This window comes from Pleurodeles waltl, chromosome 4_2 (genome assembly GCF_031143425.1).
Source record: "Pleurodeles waltl isolate 20211129_DDA chromosome 4_2, aPleWal1.hap1.20221129, whole genome shotgun sequence".
NCBI classification, from domain to species: domain Eukaryota; kingdom Metazoa; phylum Chordata; class Amphibia; order Caudata; family Salamandridae; genus Pleurodeles; species Pleurodeles waltl.
In genome coordinates, this window is record NC_090443.1 from 73,002,138 (window position 1) to 73,024,376 (window position 22,239).

The window sequence follows — 22,239 nt, forward strand, 5'->3', positions numbered from 1 at the left end:
TTTTCTGAAGATAACCTCTCAGCACCCTACAATTTTTAGGTCTCGCATACATGCAGCTTCTACCAATCTGTCTGCAAAATACCTCTTGTAGACAATATCAAAAATTTACAGTTGACATACTGTCAGCTCACTGCTTACCATTCTTTGGCTTTCTTGTCACTTTCATTTGCTTGCTTCTTATTTGAAGGCTTTCCTTCCTCTTCATCTGCTCGTCTATCCCTGGGAGAATAGCCTTTTTACCCTGCTTTTGACAAAATGACTCTGTACCCTTTCAATGCTCACATTCAGGCAGCTACTTTTTTGTTTTTCTTTAACCACTCAATGAGAGTGCATGTTGTTCTTGCTCTCTCCATCGTGTGCTGCTCCGCACCTCAAATAATCCTCCCTCACACACTCCATGTTGCTTCCTCCGCCTCCCCACAACCCTAGCTCTTGTGTCAATTCCCCCTACTCCCCCCCCCCCCCCTATTTCAGGCTCCTTCATTGCTCTCCAACCCAGTTTCCTCTGGTTTCAAACCCCCTGTGTTGGTTTTTTTCCTCTGCCCTCTCCACCCAGCAGTTCCTCTGTTTGTTCCTACTCCTTCAGATGTAACATTTCTTCAACTTTTTTGTGTTAAGTTTTTTTTTGGCTCAGCAGTTCCCCTTTCCTGCTGAGCCACTCAGGTTTCTAAAAAGCAAAAGAGAGAAAGAATTACTTACTCTTCTGGTGGATATTCTTCCTAACCACAGATTCCTCACCTTTGAATATCCCCAGGGACCAGACTGGATGAGCAGATTTTTCTCAGCATTGCTTCTGTACACCAACAGGTGGCACTGTTGTGTTGTTGGTTTTATCCTGCCCTGGGAATGACATCAGAGCCACGTATGAGCACCCCCGAGCGCTGATTCAAGTGCTGCGCTTAACAAATGACCAGTTGTAACTGTGCAGATTCATGGATTGGGACATTTTTAGATAGAAAGGAGAGCATTTGACAGGACACAGAGATGCAAGTAGGTGAGGAATCTGCAATTACATACAGTATCCACCAGAAAGTGTTAATGAAGGCAAGTACCTTGTTTTCTGAGCGATATACTTCTAACCACAGATTCCTCACCACGTGAGTAGATACCAAAGCAATACTTCCCATGGTGGTTGGTCTGTGTAATGGTTCAAACTAACAAGTCTTCAGTTTGTGGATTGGTTCAAACTAAAAAGTCCTGCAAGATAGATCAAATGGGGTTGGAGCCTCTCCTGCTAGACATGGTTATCAAGTGAGTAGTGCTGTGTGAACGCGTGAACTGGCACCCATGTTGCAGCCTGTCTGATCAACAGACAAGCATTCAGCATGCCACCCCAATGGTAGCAACTTTGTCTCTGGTTAAATGATCCCTCCAACCTTCCAGACGGTGCTTTTTGGGCAGTGCAGAGCAGATTTTAAAACAGGGATCATCCACTGAGATATTGACTTGCCTTACCTTTTTTTGTTCCAGAAAGCCAAGCCTCACAAAGAGCTGATGGCCCTTTGTATGATCAATGTAAAAGCTCAAGGCTCTTTTGGGGCCAGCATTACGGAATCTCCCTTCCTGTTCTGAGGGGAGAAAAAGAGAAAAAAATGCTGGAAGATTGATGGATTGGCTGGTATGAAAAGGAGTCACAACCTTTGGTTGAAATGCTGCTCTGGTGCGCAACACCAGCTTATCTGGTGGAAAAGGTGGTTATAGAGGCTGAACAGGCAGAGACTGCAGCTCCCTCATACAACAAGCTGAATTAACACAATGAGAAAGACTGTTTTAAGAGTAAGGAGAAGCAAAGGACAGCTGTGCTTTGGTTCATACGGGTACACATAAGGAATGTGAGTACCAAATTAAGGTCCCACTATGGCATCATAAACGTTTTTGGTGGGAACATATGAACTAAACCTTTGCGAAAATGTATTTCAGTTAATGATTTAAATAATGAAAGTTGATCTGATAAACATAAAAACCTGACTGGGCTAACAAATAACCTCTAACAGTGCCCGTAGCAAGTCCTTGCTAAGCTAAAGAAAGCACAAAACATTGTAACATCTGACAACTTTGCTTGTAGTGTTTCTGTATGGAGGAAACTATAATTGGCTACAAACTTATCCCAGTGTCTGGCATAAACAGATTTTTTGGATGGATGGCTGGCTTCTAGAATGACATTGACAACTTTGGATGGAAGCCAAAAGCAGTCAACTGTTGCCGCTTAATCTCCACACATGGAGGTGTAGATGGTGCAGGACCCTGTCATGTTATTGTGGCAGAGGATCTTCCCACAGCAGCAGTGGAGGAAAGATGCTAAAGTTCAGAAGTGCCAAATACCACACACTCCTTGCCACTAAAATGACTTTGGCCCAGTCATTCTTGCTCTTCTTCAGAGCTCGGGGCAGGAAAACGTACAGGAATCTCGTGCTCCACTCAAGACAGAATGAATCTGCATGAGACAGCCTTCTTGGCCACTCCAGCATGTTATTTGCCTGTGAAAAGAGATGGAGCCAGGGCTCTCACCACTGATGAAAGACTCTGTATGCCACCTCCAGGTGAAGCGGCCATTCATGATCCACTTTGTGTAGCGGTTTGAGTTTGTCCACCCTGGAGTTCAAAGATCCAGTCAGGTGGTTCACGATCAAGTAGATGCCGTGATGACTTAGTCCGTTTCAGAGTTGCAGGGCCTCGTTGCACCTGCCCTAGAGCCCCCGTGCATGCTTCTTGTTGCAGTACCACATGGCAGTGGTGTTGACCGTGAGGACCTTAACCAGACTCCTTTTGATCAATGGTAGGAAGGCTTTCACCGCCAAGTGAATGGCCTGCAACTGCAACAGACTGATGTGAAGGTGGGTCTCTACTGAAGACCAGACTCCTCTGATCTCCACCTGTCCCAGGTGACCCCGCCAATAAATTGCTGTTGAGCCACTACCATTTAAGTTCTTATGCAGTTTCCTCTGAATGGAATCTGACAGCTTCCCTTGGTCCTGAGCCCACAGAGACTTCAACTCCAACTGCAGAGCCCTCATGTGCCATCTGGCACAGTCCACAAGCAGGATACAAGAGGCCAAGAAGTCTCATAGAAACTCTCACTGAGACCCAGGACTGAGGTTGAAACATCGAGACCACCGCACGAATGTCCTTGACTCGGGAGAACGGAGAGAAGGCTAGAAACCTCACTGTATCCAGAAATGGCTCCAATAAATGGCAGATGCTTCGAAGGAGTGAGTTGTGACTACAGCATGCTGGTTGAGAACCCCAAAAATATGAAGACTTCTGTCTCCATGTGGAGGTGGTCACGACTGACAGTGGCAAGCCTGCGTTCAGCAGTCAATTATTAATATAGGGGAAGACTGGTATACCTGAGTGCGGACGTTGTGCTGTGACAACCACATCACATTCATGAGCACCCGAAGGGCACTGGTGAGGCCGAAGGGTAGAAGAAAACAATGAAAATGCTATTGACCCACCTGCTGGTAACACCTGTGGGGCTGCGGGATGAGGATGTGAAAATAGGCATCCTGAAGATCCAGTACTACCATAATGGTCTCATGGGACCAGGGCAGAAAGAACCTGGGTCAACATGAGCAAGTTGAATTTGTCATTTTTTAGGAAGAAATTGAGAAGGTGAATATCTAAAAGAGGATGAAGCTCTCTGTCATTCTTTGGCATCAAGGAATAACAAGATTAGCAGAGAGTCTCTATTTATGATGCAGGAACCCTTACTATGGGTCTTTTGTTCAAAACAGCCTAGACTTTCTTTCACAGAATAGACAAATGGTCCCTTGAAAACTAGTCTTCTGTGGATAGTATACATAGAGAGTATGTCAGGAATGGTAGGGCATCTATCCTTATTAAATGATTTGGATCACCCGTTTGTCAGATTTGATGCTCTGCCACTCTTGGAGGTAATAACTGTTCCTGCCCCTATAGGGTGGTCATGTTCCTCCAAGGGGAAACAAAAGTGGCTTAGAAGCTGAGGCAAGAATGCTGCCCCTGCTGGCTTGAACGTTGTCAGCTATATCCCTAACCATGGCCTCAAAAGAACTGGATGGTGGGGCAGTTGCTGGGGCAGAGGGCCTTGGTGTGGCCATTGCCTTGAAGCCTCAAAGGGGGCAGAACTGCTGGCTAAACTGACACACGGGTGCAGAAAGGCCTAGGGTGTATGCTTTGACCCTCCTTTCTTTGAAGTGCTCTAGTGCAAAGTCTGCCTTAACTCCAAAGTGATAGGTGCCATCAAAGAGCATAGCCATCATTCACACCAGGACATCAGCACAGAAGCCCATGTATCTTATCCATGCATGGCGCCAAACCACCAAACCAAAACCAAATGCCTAGCCTCAGTTTTGTCCAGGTCATGACGAATCACATACTTTGCGCATTCCTGGCCATCCAAGATAATCTGCTTTAAATTTGTGCAAAACTCTTCAGGTGCAGTCAGCAATCTGGCTGACCATACCCCTCAATGCATGTGAATATATTTCTAGGAGGCAGGTAGCACTGACAAAGCAAGGGGCTATTCTGGCATAACAAAACACTACTTTTCCGAATGCTTCCATAAATTGAGATTCTTCATCAGAAGGTATTGTAGGAAATGAGTTTGGATTGAGTTCCTTCTGGTGGTTTGGACAACCAGGGTTTTAGGTGCAGACACTGGGTCAGGAAGGCAGGGTCTTCTGGGGGTCAGACTGTGTGTCTGACCACTTGCCTATTTACCAGTTTTGCTGAGGTGCCCATCATCGTGGCAATGGACGCTTAATTAAAAGGGAGAAGCAGCTTTGTAGATGCCAGTCTAGGCTACAGAATGTCCATGGGTCTTGACCTCAATGGATAACAGATGAAGGTCCAAAACTTCAGCCACACACTGCATTACTGCAGCAAAAGAAGCTGACAACTCCATTGACGTACCAAATGGGGAACTCCGCTCAGTGTCAAGGAAGGTGTCCAGATCACTGCCTCCTACAAATCTAGGTTCAAACTCACATCATCATAGTAACGAGCATCCTACCCATCATCTCCAAATTTATGTTGATTTTGGTCAGAGTCTGAGCCAAACACATTGTAGAGGACTTATGGGTGATTTTCTAGTAGAAAGCATTTGGTCCGAGACAAAAAGGGATGTGACCTGAAGTGGCAGATGAAGTGACTTTGGTCAAGGTTAAGACAAGGTCATTCGGTCTTTCTCCAACGTCGAGGATGGCGTAGAAATTGCAGGAATGAATCACTTTTCCTTTTCTTGGACTTACCTGAAGACTTTGAATGGTAAGAGGATCTGTTGTGAAAACAGCATCAAGAGATGGAGCGGGTCCACGCCCTCAACTTTGACTGGGAGCCAGACTTGCGTGCCTTTGGTCAGTGTTAAGCAAAGTAGCTTATCCTCAAGCTCCGGGATCGCTTTGGAGTTCATCCCATTGCAGTCCTTGCATACCTTGGAGTCTTGTAGTGAACTTAGATGCCAGATAAAGACCTCATGGGGATCCACCACAGGTGGATCCCGGACATTTGCTTGTGACAGTCCCTACAAGGCATAAACCCTGTGGTTTTAAGTGGTGACATGTTTCTTTGCACACTGAAGAAGAATTGTATTTCTTTTTGCCAGTGCTGCACAACATCGTCAAAAAGCATCGACAAACCCAATAGGTCAAAAAGGTAAAATCTACTGGCTTTGCCAAGGCTTGTTTATTCCCTCTGTGTGGGTGTCCTTCTTCATTGCACTTATTGTTTGTTTCTCCCTAAATGTGTGCCTGCAGAGTCAACGTTTCCATAATGCGAGGTAAAGCACCTTTAATGCAACACCTAGTGGTAGTGGTAGCTCTTCAAAAGGCTCAGACATGGGTAGTTTTTCTGTGTATAGGGGGCAATTTGCCTGAAACTTTCTAAATCCTTGCATGTGATCCTAACTGAAAAGGGCTTAGTGGGGGATGCATGCGACTGCTTGGAGTCATTGGCAATGGTGTAAATGTGTGCTGTGTAAGGAACGTACAAGTGTTAGAATACCATCACCACAAGAAAATTTACAACACTCCAAAGTTCCTTCAACGCAAGGACTGGAAAAGCCAACAGGTCTAGGTTTATTGTGCTAAAGTATGCAGCATTAGCACACTGGAGCAAGACACATGGTAGGCAGTCTGTAGGAACAGATAAAGAGAGTGATAGTTGTAAAATAGTCCATCATGCACTTCAAGGCAAGCGTCCAAGTCGAAAAGGAAAGATACACTGAAACACCCAACAGCTTTAGGTAAGATGTGAATACTCCTTTGGGCTGAGCAAAGATGTGATTGACAAAGTTTCAATGGATGAAAGACGCTGGTTGAAGAAAGCCAAAGACTGAAAGGGGCAGACCCAAAGCCCAGGCTATGTACATTGTTAGCACTTGGTCTTTTGAAAGCTGTGCTGACAAACCTCAAACATAATGCTTGATTTCTTCTTGCTGCATCAAGCCCCCTAAGCAACATGGAGATATACACTCCGGAGCTTGATTTCCCCACTATATTGCTTGGGACCCAATTGGTTCCTACAAACACCAGCCATTCAGAGTGCAGCAAAGCCAAACTCTAGTTCTGGAAACAAAAGGTGCTACATATTTCCAACAGATCTATTCTGTTGATTGGAACAGGGCCGGCTTTTGGGCGGTGCGACTGCACTGGGCGCTGACCTCCGGGGGGAGCTGTGTTTAGCATCAGCTGAAAAGTTCCTTCTGCATTTAGCCTTCAAGAAAAAATTAAAATGTTAAGATACCTCTTGTGATTAATGTTCCTGCTAGGGAGAGCGAGAAAGAGATGAGAGTTTTGCCTAGTGGCAGCTTTGACTCAACATAAAGTAGAATAGAGGGTTAATATGCCTGCTGCAAAAAACAGAACTATGGGGCGTATTTAAGAAAAAGTTCTTGCACCACTTAGCTCCCCCCTAACGCCACTATGTGTGCGTCATATTTAAAATACGGTGCACCATGGCGGTAGTTAGGGGACTAGCATCAGAATTGTTTATGGTAGTCCGACGCTTTGCAGGATTAGCGTAAAAAATGTTGATGCTAATCTTGCAAAGCACCCAGAAGCCTATTGTAGCCTATTTTTGAGGGCCAGCGCTTATTTTTCTGCCTCAAGCATTTACTGCGAGAAAAAGACACGTATGGAAAAGACGGAGGAAGAGAAAAACGAAAAAGCATCATAATAGGAAAAAGCAGAAATCCGCAAGAGTGAGCTGGAGGGGCAGGAAGTAGCTGTAAAAGGATTGCAGAGGCCCAAGATGGCTTCAGGATTACGCTACCTCTGTATTCCATGTTCACACATTTAATTGCAGCAGCCGCATGTTTAATAGGAGGGCAGTGGGCACCGGCACCTTTTAATTTACAAATTAAGCACTGCCCTATGGGGCATATTTGAAAAAAGTGGCGCTGCACTATTTTTCTTGCGCCACTTAGCACCCACCCCGTAACGCCACCATGTGTGTGTCATATTTAAAATACGGCGCACCATTGCGATAGTTAGAGGACTAGCGTCAGAATTTTTTATGCTAGTCCAGCTCTTTGCAGGATTACCATAAAAAATGTTAACGCTAATCCAGCAAAGCACCCAGAGGCCCATTGTAACCAATGGAAGCCTCCTTTTAATGTCTGCTCTGAGCAGGCAATAAAAGTACCAGAAAAAAAATGACGCAAAGAAATCTGTCAGATTTCTTTGCGACATTTGTTTTGGTCCCCCAAATGGAGGGGATGCCCCCTTTGCATACATTATGCCTGGCGCAGGCAGAATGTAGTGCAAAGGGTTACCAAGTGGCGCAATGCATGCATTGCACCTCTTTGTAAATATGGCGCAGCTTTTTTGGCCTTCTAACGCCACATTAGTGTAAAAAAAAAATGACACTAATGTGGCGTTAGAATGGCCCTAGAGGCTTTTAAATATGCCCCTATGGCAGTGCTTAATTTGTGCTTCTTGTTTCCGTTGCGGAGCACTGGCACTTATTTTTGAGGGCCTGCACTTATTTTTCTGCCTCAAGCATTTACTGAGAGAAAAAGACACATATGGGAAAGACAGAGGAAGAAAAAAAATAACGAAAATGCAGAAATCTGAAAGAGTGAGCTGAAAGGGCAGAGAGCACCTGTAAATGGATTGAAGAGGCCCCAGATGGCTTCAGGATTACGCTGCCTCTGTATTCCGTGTTCACACATTTATTTGCAGCAGCCACATGTTTAAGAGAAAGGCTTTGGGCATCGGCACCTTTTTATTTACAAATTAAGCACTGCCCTATGGGGCATATTTAAAAAAAGTGGTGCTGCACACCGGGCTGTGTCAGTTTTCTTGAGCCCCTTAGCACCCCCCCTAATGCCACCATGTGTGCGTCTTATTTAAAATACGGCGCACCGGGGCGGTAGTTAGGGGACTAGAATTTTAATTTTTTTATGCTAGTCGGGCGCTTTGCAGGATCAGCATAAAAAATGTTGAAGTTAATCCTGCAAAGTACCCAGAGGCCCATTGTAACCAATGGAAGCCTCCTTTTAATGGCTGCTCTGAGCAGGCGTAAAAAGGGCCGGAAAAAAAATTACGCAAAGAAATCTGATAGATTTCTTTGCTCCATTTTTTTGGCCCCCCTACCAGGGGGGTGCCCCTTTGCATATATTATGCCTGGCGCAGGCATAATGTAGCGAAAGGGTCACAATGCATGCATTGCGCCACTTTGTAAATATGACATAGCGTTTTTGGCCTTCTAACGCCACATTAGCATTAAAAAATTACGCTAATGTGGCGTTAGAATGGCGCTAGGGACTTTTAAATATGCCCCTATATTTTAAGTGGCTAGCTGAGTAGATTCGTAAAGCCAGCCTTTACAGGTGCTTTAAAACACATGAATGTATGTGAAAGGGGAGTGATGGTGATATGAGGGGTATATTTGCCAGGTGGTAGTGAGTGAAACCGAGAAGGAGGTCATGGGGGCGCCACAATAAACTGTTGCACAGGGCGCCACCAGTCCTAATTGGAATACTGGAATGTTGGGAGCTCCACTGAGAGGAGTGGGGTGTCTGAGGGACAAATGGCTGGCACAGACCTTCTGCTTCAATATTGCAATTTTTGTCTTTGTTTAACCTGTTTGATTTAGAACAGTCTAATCTCAGTGAGTGGAATGTTCTAACAGTACTACAGTTCTTCTGCCTCAGTCTAAACCCGTCGATAAAGGCCCTCTTCCTCGTTAGAGGCCCTTGCCTGCAGCTTGGACCTTTAACCTGGGAGATCTACAATTATCGACCGGTGTAGCCATCGGCTGCAAACTATAACGCTTTTGACAATTTGTGAAGTCCAGGAATTAGAGATAGTAGAAGGCATATACAGGTGGCTGGTGCCAGCACCAGGTTCAAAATAGTGCCTGAAGACTAGTTCCCCCCCCCCCTCCTCCTTCTAAAAGTTAACTGTAGCCCTCTTGTAACCTCTCTATATATCCTTCCTTTCTTTAATAGTACAGTTTGTCGCTGTTCAAAATAATCCATTTATTGTTATCCTCCATACAGGGAAGGTGAGTCGGATGGTGTGTGTGTAAGTGTGTGTGTGTGTGTGTGTGTGTGTGTGTGTGTGTGTGTGTGTGTGTGTGTGTGTGTAAGTGTGTGTGTGTGTGTGTGTAAGTGTGTGTGTGTAAGTGTGTGTGTGTAAGTGTGTGTGTGTAAGTGTGTGTGTGGGTGTAAGTGTGTGGGTGTAAGTGTGTGGGTGTAAGTGTGTGGGTGTAAGTGTGTGGGTGTAAGTGTGTGGGTGTAAGTGTGTGGGTGTAAGTGTGTGGGTGTAAGTGTGTGTGTGTAAGTCTGTGTGTGTGTGTGTGTGTGTGTGTGTGTGTGTGCCTCCGCCCCCTATTACAAAAGGGACATTTATGAGGTTATGTGTAGCAATCTGGTGCTCTCTTGTGGTGTTGCTGTGAGGCCGCTGCCTACAATCACTGCCCCGTGGCAGTGTTTCTGCCTGTTTTACTGCCTGACGCAAGTGCAAGGGAACCACCGTCTAAGTATTGAGCTTAGCAGGCCGGGCCTGCAACATCTGATGGCATGGAGTTTTCCTGGCGGGTTCCTGCTCATCTGATCGAATTATGGTGAACTTTCCACGCACTCCAATTTCTTGTATTCCCTTCACTAGCCCTCTAACTGCTCATATATCTTTCCCTTTCTCTTTCTATCACTCCTTTCCTAGCGCCTATGCTTCTCTTTCCACATGACAGCAAGAGGAATGGAAACGCACATGCTGCACGTTAAAAAAAACAGTTAAAACACTTTAAACTGATCACTGGAGCAACCAGTGCTTAATTTGTAAATTAAGAAGTGCCGGTATTCAAAGCCCTTCTCTTAACCACGAGGCTGCTGTAATTAAATCTGCCAGCACTGAATACTGAGGCAGCGTAATCCTGAAGGCATCTCGGGCCTCTTCAATCCATTTAAGGCCACTCCCGCCCCTTCAGCTCATCCGGCAACTTTCTACCTTCTCCCTTTATGACGCTTTTTAGTTTTTCCTTCTTCCGTCTTTCACATATGTGTCTTTTGCTCGCAGCAAATGCTTGAGGCAGAAGAATAAGCCCCGACCGGAAACAAGCACAAATTAGGCACTGGGAGCAACACTGCTGTTTGCATGCTCCCACTAAAACTCTGTGCCCCTCTGAAGACCGGCGTCATGGGCCTTGGTCTGGCTTGTTAATGGCAACAACAGGTCCTGAGTCCTTACATAGGTCTGGTCCCCACCCTTTCTAGTTTCAACTGCACCTCCTGCCTCTGCCTCCCTCCATGTTTGAGCCTGCCTCCCCTTATCACTCTCACCCTCACCCTTCCCTAGGGTCCTTCCGCCTCCCTAGGTCTCTCATTTCCTCCATCCCTGGCTCTCTCTCCCTCCCTCCCGTGTTCCCCCCTTGGCCTCTCTCGGGCTCCCCCCCACTCACTGGCGCCAGTATGTCCCCGGTGTATCTCTTCATCGGGTTCCCCTTCCGCCGGTAGGTCCCGTCCTGGGAGGCGATGCTCTGCCGCTTCTTGGCCTCCTTCTGCCGGATGCGCAGCAGCTGCAGCCGCTGCTGCCGTCGGCTGATGATAACTAGAAGAGGGGACAACTGTTAACACTGTGACGAGGACAGTAAATACGGGTGAAATAACAGAATAAAAAACGGGACGATAGGGTGCAGTAAACAGCTGCGTGTGTGCGGCCACTGAGAACAGATACGAAGGGGCCCAGACTAGGTACGAGTGACACCACAACAGGCATGAACAGGCACACGGTGAGGCGTGAGTGGGCACAGGGCAGGAATGGGCGGGCGCCGAGGTCTGGCCTGACCCGCCACGATGAACCGGCGCGAGCGCGCATGCAGCACCGGCCGCAGTGAGGGGTGGGCGAGCACATGGAGCACGGTGACCACCCTGAGGCACAGAGAGGTGGTGTGACAGTCTCTCAGAACTGGTATGAAAGGACACAGAATAGCTGGGAGTGGGCACAGATGGGAGCGGGCAGAGAGCGTGTGTCTGCCCAAGCACACAGGTTTAAGTGCCAGCTAAGGACAGAAGCAAGCAAGAAAAGAAAACCAGTGACAGAGTTAACAAGCATGTGCAACGCAATGGGTCTCTCGTTTGCTCGAGTTAGAGCTATTTTATAAATTCCTAAATGGACTTTTCTTGCCACATAAGTTGAAAATGGAAAGTAAAACAGTTGACATAAGCGGGTCGATTCAAAACACCACGGCTGCCATGAATGCAAAGGAAAGACACAAAAGAAAAAAGAAGTTCGCTCACTGTTAAACGTATCAGCAAAAGTGCAAGGAAGTCGATGGCCAAGGCGGTAACAAAACTGCCCCAAGGAGGGACAAAGCATTTGCCAATGATAAAGTATTTTTGAAAGGCAAGCCCGTGAACGAGTGATAGGCGCAAGGTGGGCGTTGTTAAAAGCCCAGATAGATTACAACCCATCAGAGCGCTTCGCGCTCAACCTATAAACGTGCTAGTGTAGACAGAAAATGTGAACATTCCTTGCAAACGTGTGTGTGTATATATATATATATATATATATATATATATATATATATATATATATATATATATAAAAACAAATGCCACTTGCTTTGCCGAACAACTTTAGCACGGGTGCCTCCTTCACGATTGTGGCCATCATGTAAAATACACAAAACACATTCCCAAGAGGAAAACAGCTCGGAGCACTCACGGGTTTTGCAGTCCATTTATTTTCAACAGCAGACGCGTTTCAGCAGGTTTGCCTTTGTCAATGCTAATCCAGCAAGTAACATAACATGATATGCATTTAAATCTGGCCTGCCTTTCTCCTATTGGAGATATGTTGGTGTCGACGTATTTAGCTTTTCAGTGTCGTCATTTTAAAGGCATACCATTCATAAAAATGTGAGATTTTCTCTGATGTTTAAACTTGCGGTTATAAAATAAAAGATCTGTTACCCTCGTAACCGCACTTGCCTTTTAATCCATGCACACCAGACAGCATTAGTCTCGTGACCTTTGCTGTTACATTTAGTAATGTCCCAAAACACTTTGGCAGGTACCATGTGCATATCCTTGGCTGCGGTGGTTCTGGCAGTTTATCAATATAAGAAAACAAATGCCACTTGCTTTGCCGAACAACTTTAGCACGGGTGCCTCCTTCATGATTGTGGCCATCATGTAAAATACACAAAACACATTCCCAAGAGGAAAACAGCTCGGAGCACTCACAGGTTTTGCAGTCCATTTATTTTCAACAGCAGACGCGTTTCAGCAGGTTTGCCTTTGTCAATGCTAATCCAGCAAGTAACATAACATGATATGCATTTAAATCTGGCCTGCCTTTCTCCTATTGGAGACTAATGCTGTCCACAATCATGAAGGAGGCACCCGTGCTAAAGTTGTTCGGCAAAGCAAGTGGCATTTGTTTTCTTATATTGATAAACTGGCAGAACCACCGCAGCCAAGGAAATGCACATGGTACCTGCCAAAGTGTTTTGGGACATTACTAAATGTAACAGCAAAGGTCACGAGACTAATGCTGTCTGGTGTGCATGGATTAAAAGGCAAGTGCGGTTACGAGGGTAACAGATCTTTTATTTTATAACCGCAAGTTTAAACATCAGAGAAAATCTCACATTTTTATGAATGGTATGCCTTTAAAATGACGACACTGAAAAGCTAAATACGTCGACACCAACATATCTCCAATAGGAGAAAGGCAGGCCAGATTTAAATGCATATCATGTTATGTTACTTGCTGGATTAGCATTGACAAAGGCAAACCTGCTGAAACGCGTCTGCTGTTGAAAATAAATGGACTGCAAAACCCGTGAGTGCTCCGAGCTGTTTTCCTCTTGGGAATGTGTTTTGTATATATATATATATATGGCACAATAAATGTAAGTATGTAAGTATTAAAAGTGTGAACTAGCACAGAACAAAAGGAGTAGATAACAGAATTGGCTTGCGCGGGCACTGACAATAGCTGTGACAACAGACAGACATGAACGGGCACAAACCACGGGTCCAGCTGGCACAATTAACAGGTGATGGTACAACCCTCACAGAGTGACGTCCCTCTAATTCTAATTAACGTTTACACTTCCTGCCTCCGTGATTTGCTTTGAGTTTTCCTTCACTTTGAATGTTACATCTTTCTTCTCAGTATGTGCGGAGTGTCTCAAAAAGTAACCGAGGCGTGGTTTAAACAGGCTGGCTGCGTAAACATTCATGGGTACACACCTTTTATTCACCAGATTATGCACAGTAAAGCCAGAGAATTAAATGTCAGCTGTGGGTTCAAGCTAAGATCGAAAGGAGTGGTAGAAATCAAATAAACTACGGCCGCTTAGAGGACAGGTGCTGCTTTAAATGTTTGGAACACATAAAAGTATACCAAAAGTAATGGATGGAATGATTAATTAATCCTACCACTGGTAATTAATCAGGGCTGCATCCCAGTCCATTGTTATTTTGAGCACCATGCCACCTCTGGTGCGACCCAGTCTTATGCAAATCAGTCCTGACCCTGCTCCAATGGGAACAGTCCAGCCAGAACTGTCTGGCAAGGTCCTCCTCTCTGAACTGAAACCCAAGCAATCCGGGCCGTTTCCTCCTTGTTATGGGCTCATCAGCTGGGTATAGCTTGCTTCAAGTGACTAATGAGCCCTAAAAAGAGCGAAACAGGTCCTGGGTTGCTTGTGTTTAAGTTCAGGTATACTTTAATGTGTCACCACCGTAAGTGACACGGATATGCCCAGACCTAGGTTCTGTGCACACTGTCACTGAGAATAACTCAAGCATTCCATTCATCACTTTTTTGGGGTAGTTTAAATGTTTGCAAGGCAAGGTTGTGTTTATACCTTTACTGCTAAGTGGGAGTAGGTATTTAAATTTACATTTTCTTTAAAATGCTGCCTGCTTTCAAAGGAGAACCCTTCAGTAAATTTCCACTATTCTGATTACCCAAGAGCTTGTGCCAACCAACATTTAAGGCGGCCTTCTTTTCTAAGGTAATCATATTGCTAAATTAATTTGATGTTTCTTGCTTTGGGTGGAAGAGGAAGTCCCTCTCCCTTGACAGCCAGGCCTTGCTAACGTGCATATACTTTCTTGTTTTGCATCTCTGAACTTCCAGCCTGTGCGACGCATTTTAAAAGAGGAATTGTAGCCTCTGGCCACAGATGGCCACTTTTTGAACTTTTCAATGTTTTGTGTCAGGGCAGGGACAGCAGGAGGGAAATCCAAATAATAAAATGTTAAGCAGTTCTCAGGAGTTCTTACCCCCAGAGACTTAACTTTTATCTTCAGTCGAAAAATGAGGGCTTTGTGTATGGCAGCAACAGAGAGCGCAGAGCTTTAAGTGGGAGGGAAAAGGGGGTTTAACTGAAAGGGCGTGGCAAAAGAAGCATAACAAGGGGCGTGACATGCGATTGTGGGCGGAGCCCTATTTGTTTTCTGTCAGTGAATGCACATACATCACACAATGAGCACATGCATCGAAAACAAGCCAGACTTATTGGTTTTGGTAATTCAGCTATCTAGGTAACAACTCCCATTCTTCCCTCCACGTCACTTTCCTCAGCTAAATCTCTGTGTGGGTTGGTCACTTACTACCTTCTTCTCTGTACATCTAACTGAAGTGGAAGCAGCTGCATATCTCAAACTTCACTAAGTACCTCTCCTTTTCACTCTCTTCTTTTGTCTGTAGTTACTTTCATCTCCTCCAGTCACACACGCCGCATTTTCTTTTCCTTTGGCACTGGCCATTTTCCCATCGCTGTGAACGCCCTCCGGATATGCGACAATCACTATGTATGCTCTGCAGAGAGGCCAAGAACGGAATGACAATGTAGTCCGAACTCCTTTACAACACAGGGAGAGCCACTGCTAAATCCTCGCCCGGCCTTCAGCCTCCTCTCCAGAGCACTCAATTGTACCTCCCCATGAAAACCCGGACGTATTCCAAACTCACCGATACTACTATTGCACTATACATGTCAGACACATATCTGAAAAAATGAAAAGGTTCAAAGGAAACAGGGAGGCATATACCATGCAGCATTAAGCAATACAGGTGAAATGTAACAGGCACTGGAATTATCAGCCCGCAACTTTTGGTAAACATGGCGCAGCAGTGTTTTTAGGGTCGAGCCTATGTCGCATGTGCTTGGCATGCGTATCACTAGCGAGACGCTTTAGGAATTAGAAAAGGGCTCGGAGCCCCGTCCACGTCAGTGTCTTTCATTGGTTCGTGGGCTTGACTGTTAGAATCTGCTTGCTTTCATTAGTGGAAGGCACGCATACATCATGCCTTTTCCCGTGGTTAGCCCTCTTGAGCGCAGCCAACCAAGTACAGAAAACATGCGATGCTTGCTGTTTCCAGTCGGTTTGTGGACTACTTTTTCTCTATTTTCGCAGCACAATCTCGCTTGGTAAAAGTCAAGTGCTTTGCATGATATCGAACCCTGTTACACAGTTAATTGCACTTTTGCCGGTTATGTACATAATTGCACTTTTCCCAACAGGTTTCATTACGCGCTAACTGTAGCAGCGCGATTGCGTTGACTTTCTTTTAACTTGGCAAGAAAAATACGGTTGGGAGTTTACAACTGGTAATAGCAGTAACTCGGACAAATGCGAGACCCTGGTGCATTGCAAATGCTTGTTTTCTTTGTGTTACCTACTGCTGTAGCTTTTTACCCTGCGCTGCAAGATATTTGGTAAATGCAGTTCTCAATTTGCTGTAAGTGGACCAACCAGTTGAAATTAGAACTCTCCTGCAGATATTAAAATTGCTAAAAACACTATTAACCGGTTACTTTTCAGAAAAGATTTCCTCCGGCACCTCCCCTAGACGGCTTCAGTTTAACATCAGCCCTAGCTATGATGCAGCAAGACATTCCAAGGTTACATCAATGAAGACACTTCAAACAACTAATGCAAAACTATGGCAAATCATGCTAAAGTTTTACAAGACCTCACACTCATGTCAGGGTGCAAAATCACCTGCAGACTTTTTTTTTTTTCTCATTCTGAATGCTTCCGCCGTGTGGTACATTCGGTCTCTATGTAATGTCATTTTGTAAACGGGAAAGTTATATTTTTAGTGTGTCTTTTGGGAGGTTTTATGTGTTGTTTCCCCGTTTGTAATGGTTTTGGGATCTGTCCTTTTTTTGTGTGGCCCTAAAGCATCTTTGACTGGAATCACTGAATGCAGTACAAATATATAATGGAGTATCAGGCTTCATAGGCATGCAAGCATCGGCATAGTCAATAGGTCTTGGTTTAATGTGCTAACAAACCAGGCATTACCACATTAGTGACAGGCGCATGGAAGAGTGCCACCGGGAGTGGACAGAAAAGGTACTGATGTAAAGGAGCTAATCTGCAGTTCAGTGCAAACACTGAGAAGAAAGTAGGGTACACCCAAACCGCCAGTACCATTAGGTGAGAGATGAATCCTCCACTGGGCTGAGCCAAGATATGGATGACCAAATATTCAAGCCGGGGTTAAAAGACGTTGGTTTAAGCCAAAGGTTGAGGAGGGTGGTTCCAAAGCCCACTCTAAGCATATTGCTAGCAAACATACTACTGGGCACCTCAGCAGTCAAACAGATTTTTTTTTTTTGTTAAATGAGCTGTCAGTGTACTCTGCTTATACCCTGGGTACTTACAAATAATTTCCAAGGGGCCACAAACGTTGGTCTGTGGTGTGCCCGAAGGCGGCATTGATGGCAGCAGAGTGGCGTTTGGTGGGCGGCAGGGAGGTGATTGTAGGGAAAGTGTATCATGTTTATCTAACGGCTGGATTGCACAATATGAAACCAGAAAACCTGGGCTCAATCCTGGTTTAACCACTTGACCAAATTGTGTAATTTTAGGCAATTGTTTTATTTCTCCGTAACCCCACCTTTTCTTGATTATCAAATAAAAGTGGACCTTGAAATACGTGACTTAAGGAAGTGCACTGTATAAAACCCTCTCCTGTGTTTGATTTGATAAGCATTAATGTTGTTCATGTACAATAGTAACCTGGGCCACCCAAAGGGAGCATATAACAACTGACTTGCCTCCAAGTTCACTAATGGTTTGCTTTATTGCCAAGGTGAAGGAGAGAGGCATGAATGTTTCCATATTCATGTTTGAAAACTATCACTTAAAAAAAAAAAAATACTTCTCAATGGAATCCATTGATATAATCTGATGTATTATGGTGAAACGGTTCTGTGGTGTTTAATTTTTGATTTTTGAAGAGACTATCATTTGTACATGTTTGCAGCAAGGTGTCTTAAAAAAATTATGGAGTTCAAAGTTAAGTGATGCAGAACATCCTAGTTACTGCATTCGTTTATCATCAATTAACCTTTAACTACATGTTTGCCAGTTTATTTAATATATTTTAAATATTAGATCTGAGTCGAGTAAACCGCTGTTGAGCAGGGGGCCGCATGTAAAAGTCAGAAGGGCCGCTTGCAGCCCTAAGGCCGTACCTTGAGTATCACTGGCTTATACTATGCTGGCCAAAAAACGATTGACTGGGAGGCAACCTGAATAATTACCAGAGGATGAGATTAATTCCAGCATTCTACGCATCGCCTTCTTCTATTCCTCAGTGCAATGCTGCAAGTATAATGGGTATACCAAAACATGAGTCCCATGCTCACTGTGCTACTGGAACAAAGCAGCATTCTGCTAAAGTAGCACAAATAGGCTGAAACCAATCCAGGGTTGCTTGTGTTCCAGGTCAAAGTGTACAGAGCCTGACACTTTGAGCTGGACTTTTCCAATTGGGGCAGGACCGGGGCTAATTTGCATATGGCTAGGTCCTGTCTGAAGTGGCACTGTGGGCAAAAAAAACAATGGCCTGGGATGTGGCCTGATTATTTACCAGTGGCTGAGATTAATCCAAGCGTTTCACCTACCATTATTTTGTTTATTCTTCAACACTTTTACACAGAACATAAGAATTTGATAATATAATAGTTTTTCGCAAATTCTGATTTTTCTTTCACTGGTAGACAGACAAGTGATCTCAGGCTAGTTACCCATTCGTCCTGTTATAGTCCCAAAAGCATAGTGATGTTTGTTCAGTTATTTTGCACTTTGAGAGAAGTGGCGGTGAATGGTGACCGGTAGGGCCTCACTTTAGTGTGAAAGATGTAAATGTTTTTTTTTTTATTGCATCATTGAACGTGATCTAAAATTAGTCTACAACTTATGGATTCTCCCTCTAAAATGTAGGGCCCGGAAAAGCCTACAACCCCTGAATGGTGCCTGATCATCTTGTGCTAAGCTTTGGCAGAACTGTAATAAGGTATATGGCGCATTATCATGTTGACTCTTTCTGTAAGAGTTTTTATTTTCAAACGCACTTAGCATGTTATGTTTACATTATTAAACTTTATTTTGTAGTATTTTAACAAAATAAAACAAGGCTATACCTCAATAACACATTTAACCTTTAGTTATGTGTATAAGAACTAAACTGTCTTAAAAAAAAGTCTGCCTGTAACCTAGAGCTTTGAAATGGCTGCTGAGTGGCATGTGAGCAATGCGGGGGAAAAAACACTACAAACAAATAAGCATTGGCAAAGGCAATAGGTCAGGCTTACATTTGGATGATAAAATATTTAAAAAGAAGCCTGTTGCTCTGAAAATGCAAAGCAAAAAAAAAGTATTTTTTTTTATACATAATATATTCGTGACATAATTAACTGTGTAATGATTCAGTACACTTTTGAAATGTAAAATAGTTCCTCATACACTGTCATATAAGCATTCAATGGGAGTTGGAATTCTACACCTAATGGACAAAAGCTCGGAGAGATATAATCCTCTGGGTGAAGGAAAACCCCACCCGATGTATATTTTATAGAATTAGTAACAATGGGTAAGGCGCCAACTAAGCCTCGTGACTTATATTTTGAGACTACTCTGACCTCTGCCCTTGCGTGAGGTCACACGCTATGGACTGCGTGCGCCATACATAAAATGGGGGCAGTTCTTGCAGCCATCCTCTGTCCCGGGGTGCTATAGGAGACCGTGAGGGGTTTCCTGAGTGCAGCGATGTGTTTGGAGGTACCCAGAGGTGCGGGGTGATGAAGGGGACAACGGAGGAGCTGACCCCTAAAAAGTCCCCGCGGTGGGGAACACTCGGACCGGGCCCTTCCCAACACTGCCTTTTCAGTCCCCAACTCATAACTATTCCAGAGTCGTCGCAGCCTGAAAAGAGCCCTGCCTCGTCCATCCTTTCAGGGGTGAGGTCTGCCAATGTTTTATCAGATGTTCCTTATACTTGGTACCCCCAAACCCCACCCTGCAGCTTGCCTGCCGGTTCATAATGAGTTCTTTATAGACCGGGCTGAGAGATGGAACAAGAGGGGGCACGGAACACAGAGGGAAAGGGAAAGGGAGGCGGTGGTAGGGCAACAGAGCCAAGGAAGGGAATCAGAAATACACAGCAAATAAAGAGAAATACACATCAAGTAAATAGAAATAGACAGCAAGTAAAGTGGACAGAGGGTGAAGTAGGACAACAGAGCGAGGGAAAGGAACAAGGAGGGGGCGGGGGGGGGGGGGGGGGTGGAACAGAGCCTGGGGAGGGTCATCGGGCAAACAGAAGAAAGCAAAGGAACTCTGAGAAAGCAAAGGGAACAAAAACAAAGGCCGAGAGGAAAAAACGGGCGGCGAGAGAGGCATAGGAAAATCACAACAAAAGGACATTAAAAGAGGTGTGTGAAATCGTATATATATATATATTTTATTTTTACAAAATTTTGAGAAATTCCACAAACATATCACAAAATTACGATTTCATAGCAAAATGTGGTTTGCCGCTATCTCGTGCGAATTTAAGTGTGCAATTCACATAAAAAGGCCTTCAAGATATCGACAGGAGACTAGGTAAAGCAGAAAATGTCTCTGCAAGATATCAGTCTCTCATTGGTATCTCGCAAGAATTTATGTGAGGTGCACACTCGCTTAAAAAAGGTAAGGCAATAGTGTAATTTGACATTTCACTTGTGCAATTAAAATTTCACTCAGGCCTAGTCATAAAGAGAAGAGGGGGCAGACAGCCGGAAAGCAAGTGCGACAGACATGTAAGACGAAAGGACGGTGGGGGAAGAGGACAAGTGTGAGTGTGTGGGACAATGTGAGAATTTGAGAGAATCATGTTGGGGTAAATAATGAAGAAGGACAACATTGTGAGAGGCAGTGGAACAAACAGAGGGAGAGGACAGAGCAGGGTGGACAGAAGGACCAGAGTTAAGATTCGATCAGAGAGGAAGGCAAGGAGTGGCATTCTTTCCAGCAGAGGTGATTCTTCCAGAGGAGGATTTAGCATTCCCTCCACACTTCCGAGGGTTTTCTGATACCCAACCCCCAATCAGGCTCTAGTCTCTAGTTTTGTTTCAGATCCAAAATATTAACACCAAGCATCAACACTTAAAGTCATCTTCCACATTAATGCACTACTGAAGCTGCAATCCATTAATATAAAGCCCTCCTTTCTGCTGCCTACTGCTTCAGCCAAACCTTCCTATAATAAGCCGACTCTTATGGAAGCCTCCAACCAGAGCAGAGATCCTGTCAAATCCATCAAGCACTACATCTCCCACACCCTTTGATACATCGCTCAATTGCCAATTCTTCACTTTAAAAACAGACATCAGGCAACACGCCGATAGCCGTGACAACCTGTGTGGGGTCAGTCAGGTTCCAGACTATTGTTGTTAAGGTTGTAGGAATGGATAGTGTTTAGTACGGTTCTTTTCCCTCGTCTCACTCCCATTCTCTCCGTCTCCGTCTCTCTCTCTCCGTCTCCGTGTCTCTCTCTCCGTCTCCGTGTCTCTCTCTCCGTCTCTCTCTCTCCGTCTCCCTCTCTCTCTCTCCCTCCCCCCCCCCCAAACATGCCTGGTGGACAACTTTCAAGATTGTTGCTTATATCCTTGCTAATCAAAAAGCCACGACATATAAAAATATACTCTCATTCACTATCATACAATTCATCTTCAGATAAACATCCTCCTTTGGATGGTCAGTGATCCCTCGCTCAAGTCATCTTACATTAGGCATTCATCACAGGATAGACCCTTGCACTACAGGTTCTCAACGGCCTCACCAGCTACAACCCGTCACATCAACCTTTCCTATGGAAGACAAATGAAAGACTAAATTAACAACCACCACCCCCTACACGATTACCAATCCGGTTTCTCACCACCATGCAACATGGAGCTAGCAGGGACAGCACAATGCATCACAGATGCTGTTGACCTCTGCCTCCTGTTCTTTCTTAATAACTGGGTATCCTTTGACTGCATCACCCATCAAGAACGGATCAGTACTCACTCTATCTATATGAAAGTGAATAACACTGTATACCACTGGTTTTTCACCCACTTTAACTGATTGGAAAGCTTGAGAAGGCGTGCATTCCTCAACTTAAAGACTGACTGCCTGCTTTAAAGCCACCCTCATCTATGCTTGGATGTCAAATGCATACCTCATGCTGAACGTCATGAAGACCGAATATGGCCATCAGCGGTACCAGACAAGCCAAAAGACAAGCGTCTGACATGAAGATGAATGGAATTACCCCCATCTCTTAACAAATGCACGGTCCCTCTGATTCATCAACCACAGGAATCTTCTCTTCAAAATTACCTTGCAAGGAGAAGTTATGCAACCTGGAACCAGTACTCCTTTTACTCTGAATTGAGCCTTACCTGCCTGACTCCAACTTCAGATTCATGTTCTAATCTTAGTCTTTTCAGACCTGGATGTCTGCAACT

The 22,239-nt window shown here is 44.7% G+C and overlaps 1 protein-coding gene across 1 annotated transcript in view; it reads right to left on the reverse strand.

Moving 5' to 3' along the window:
- LOC138292249 (transmembrane protein 198-like) overlaps positions 1-22,239 on the reverse strand; it is a 93,925-nt gene that overhangs the window by 1,701 nt on the left and 69,985 nt on the right. The window contains exon 4 of the mRNA XM_069230710.1: positions 10,885-11,033. Within this exon, the coding sequence (XP_069086811.1) occupies positions 10,885-11,033 (149 nt within the window). The remainder of the gene's footprint in view (positions 1-10,884; positions 11,034-22,239) is intronic.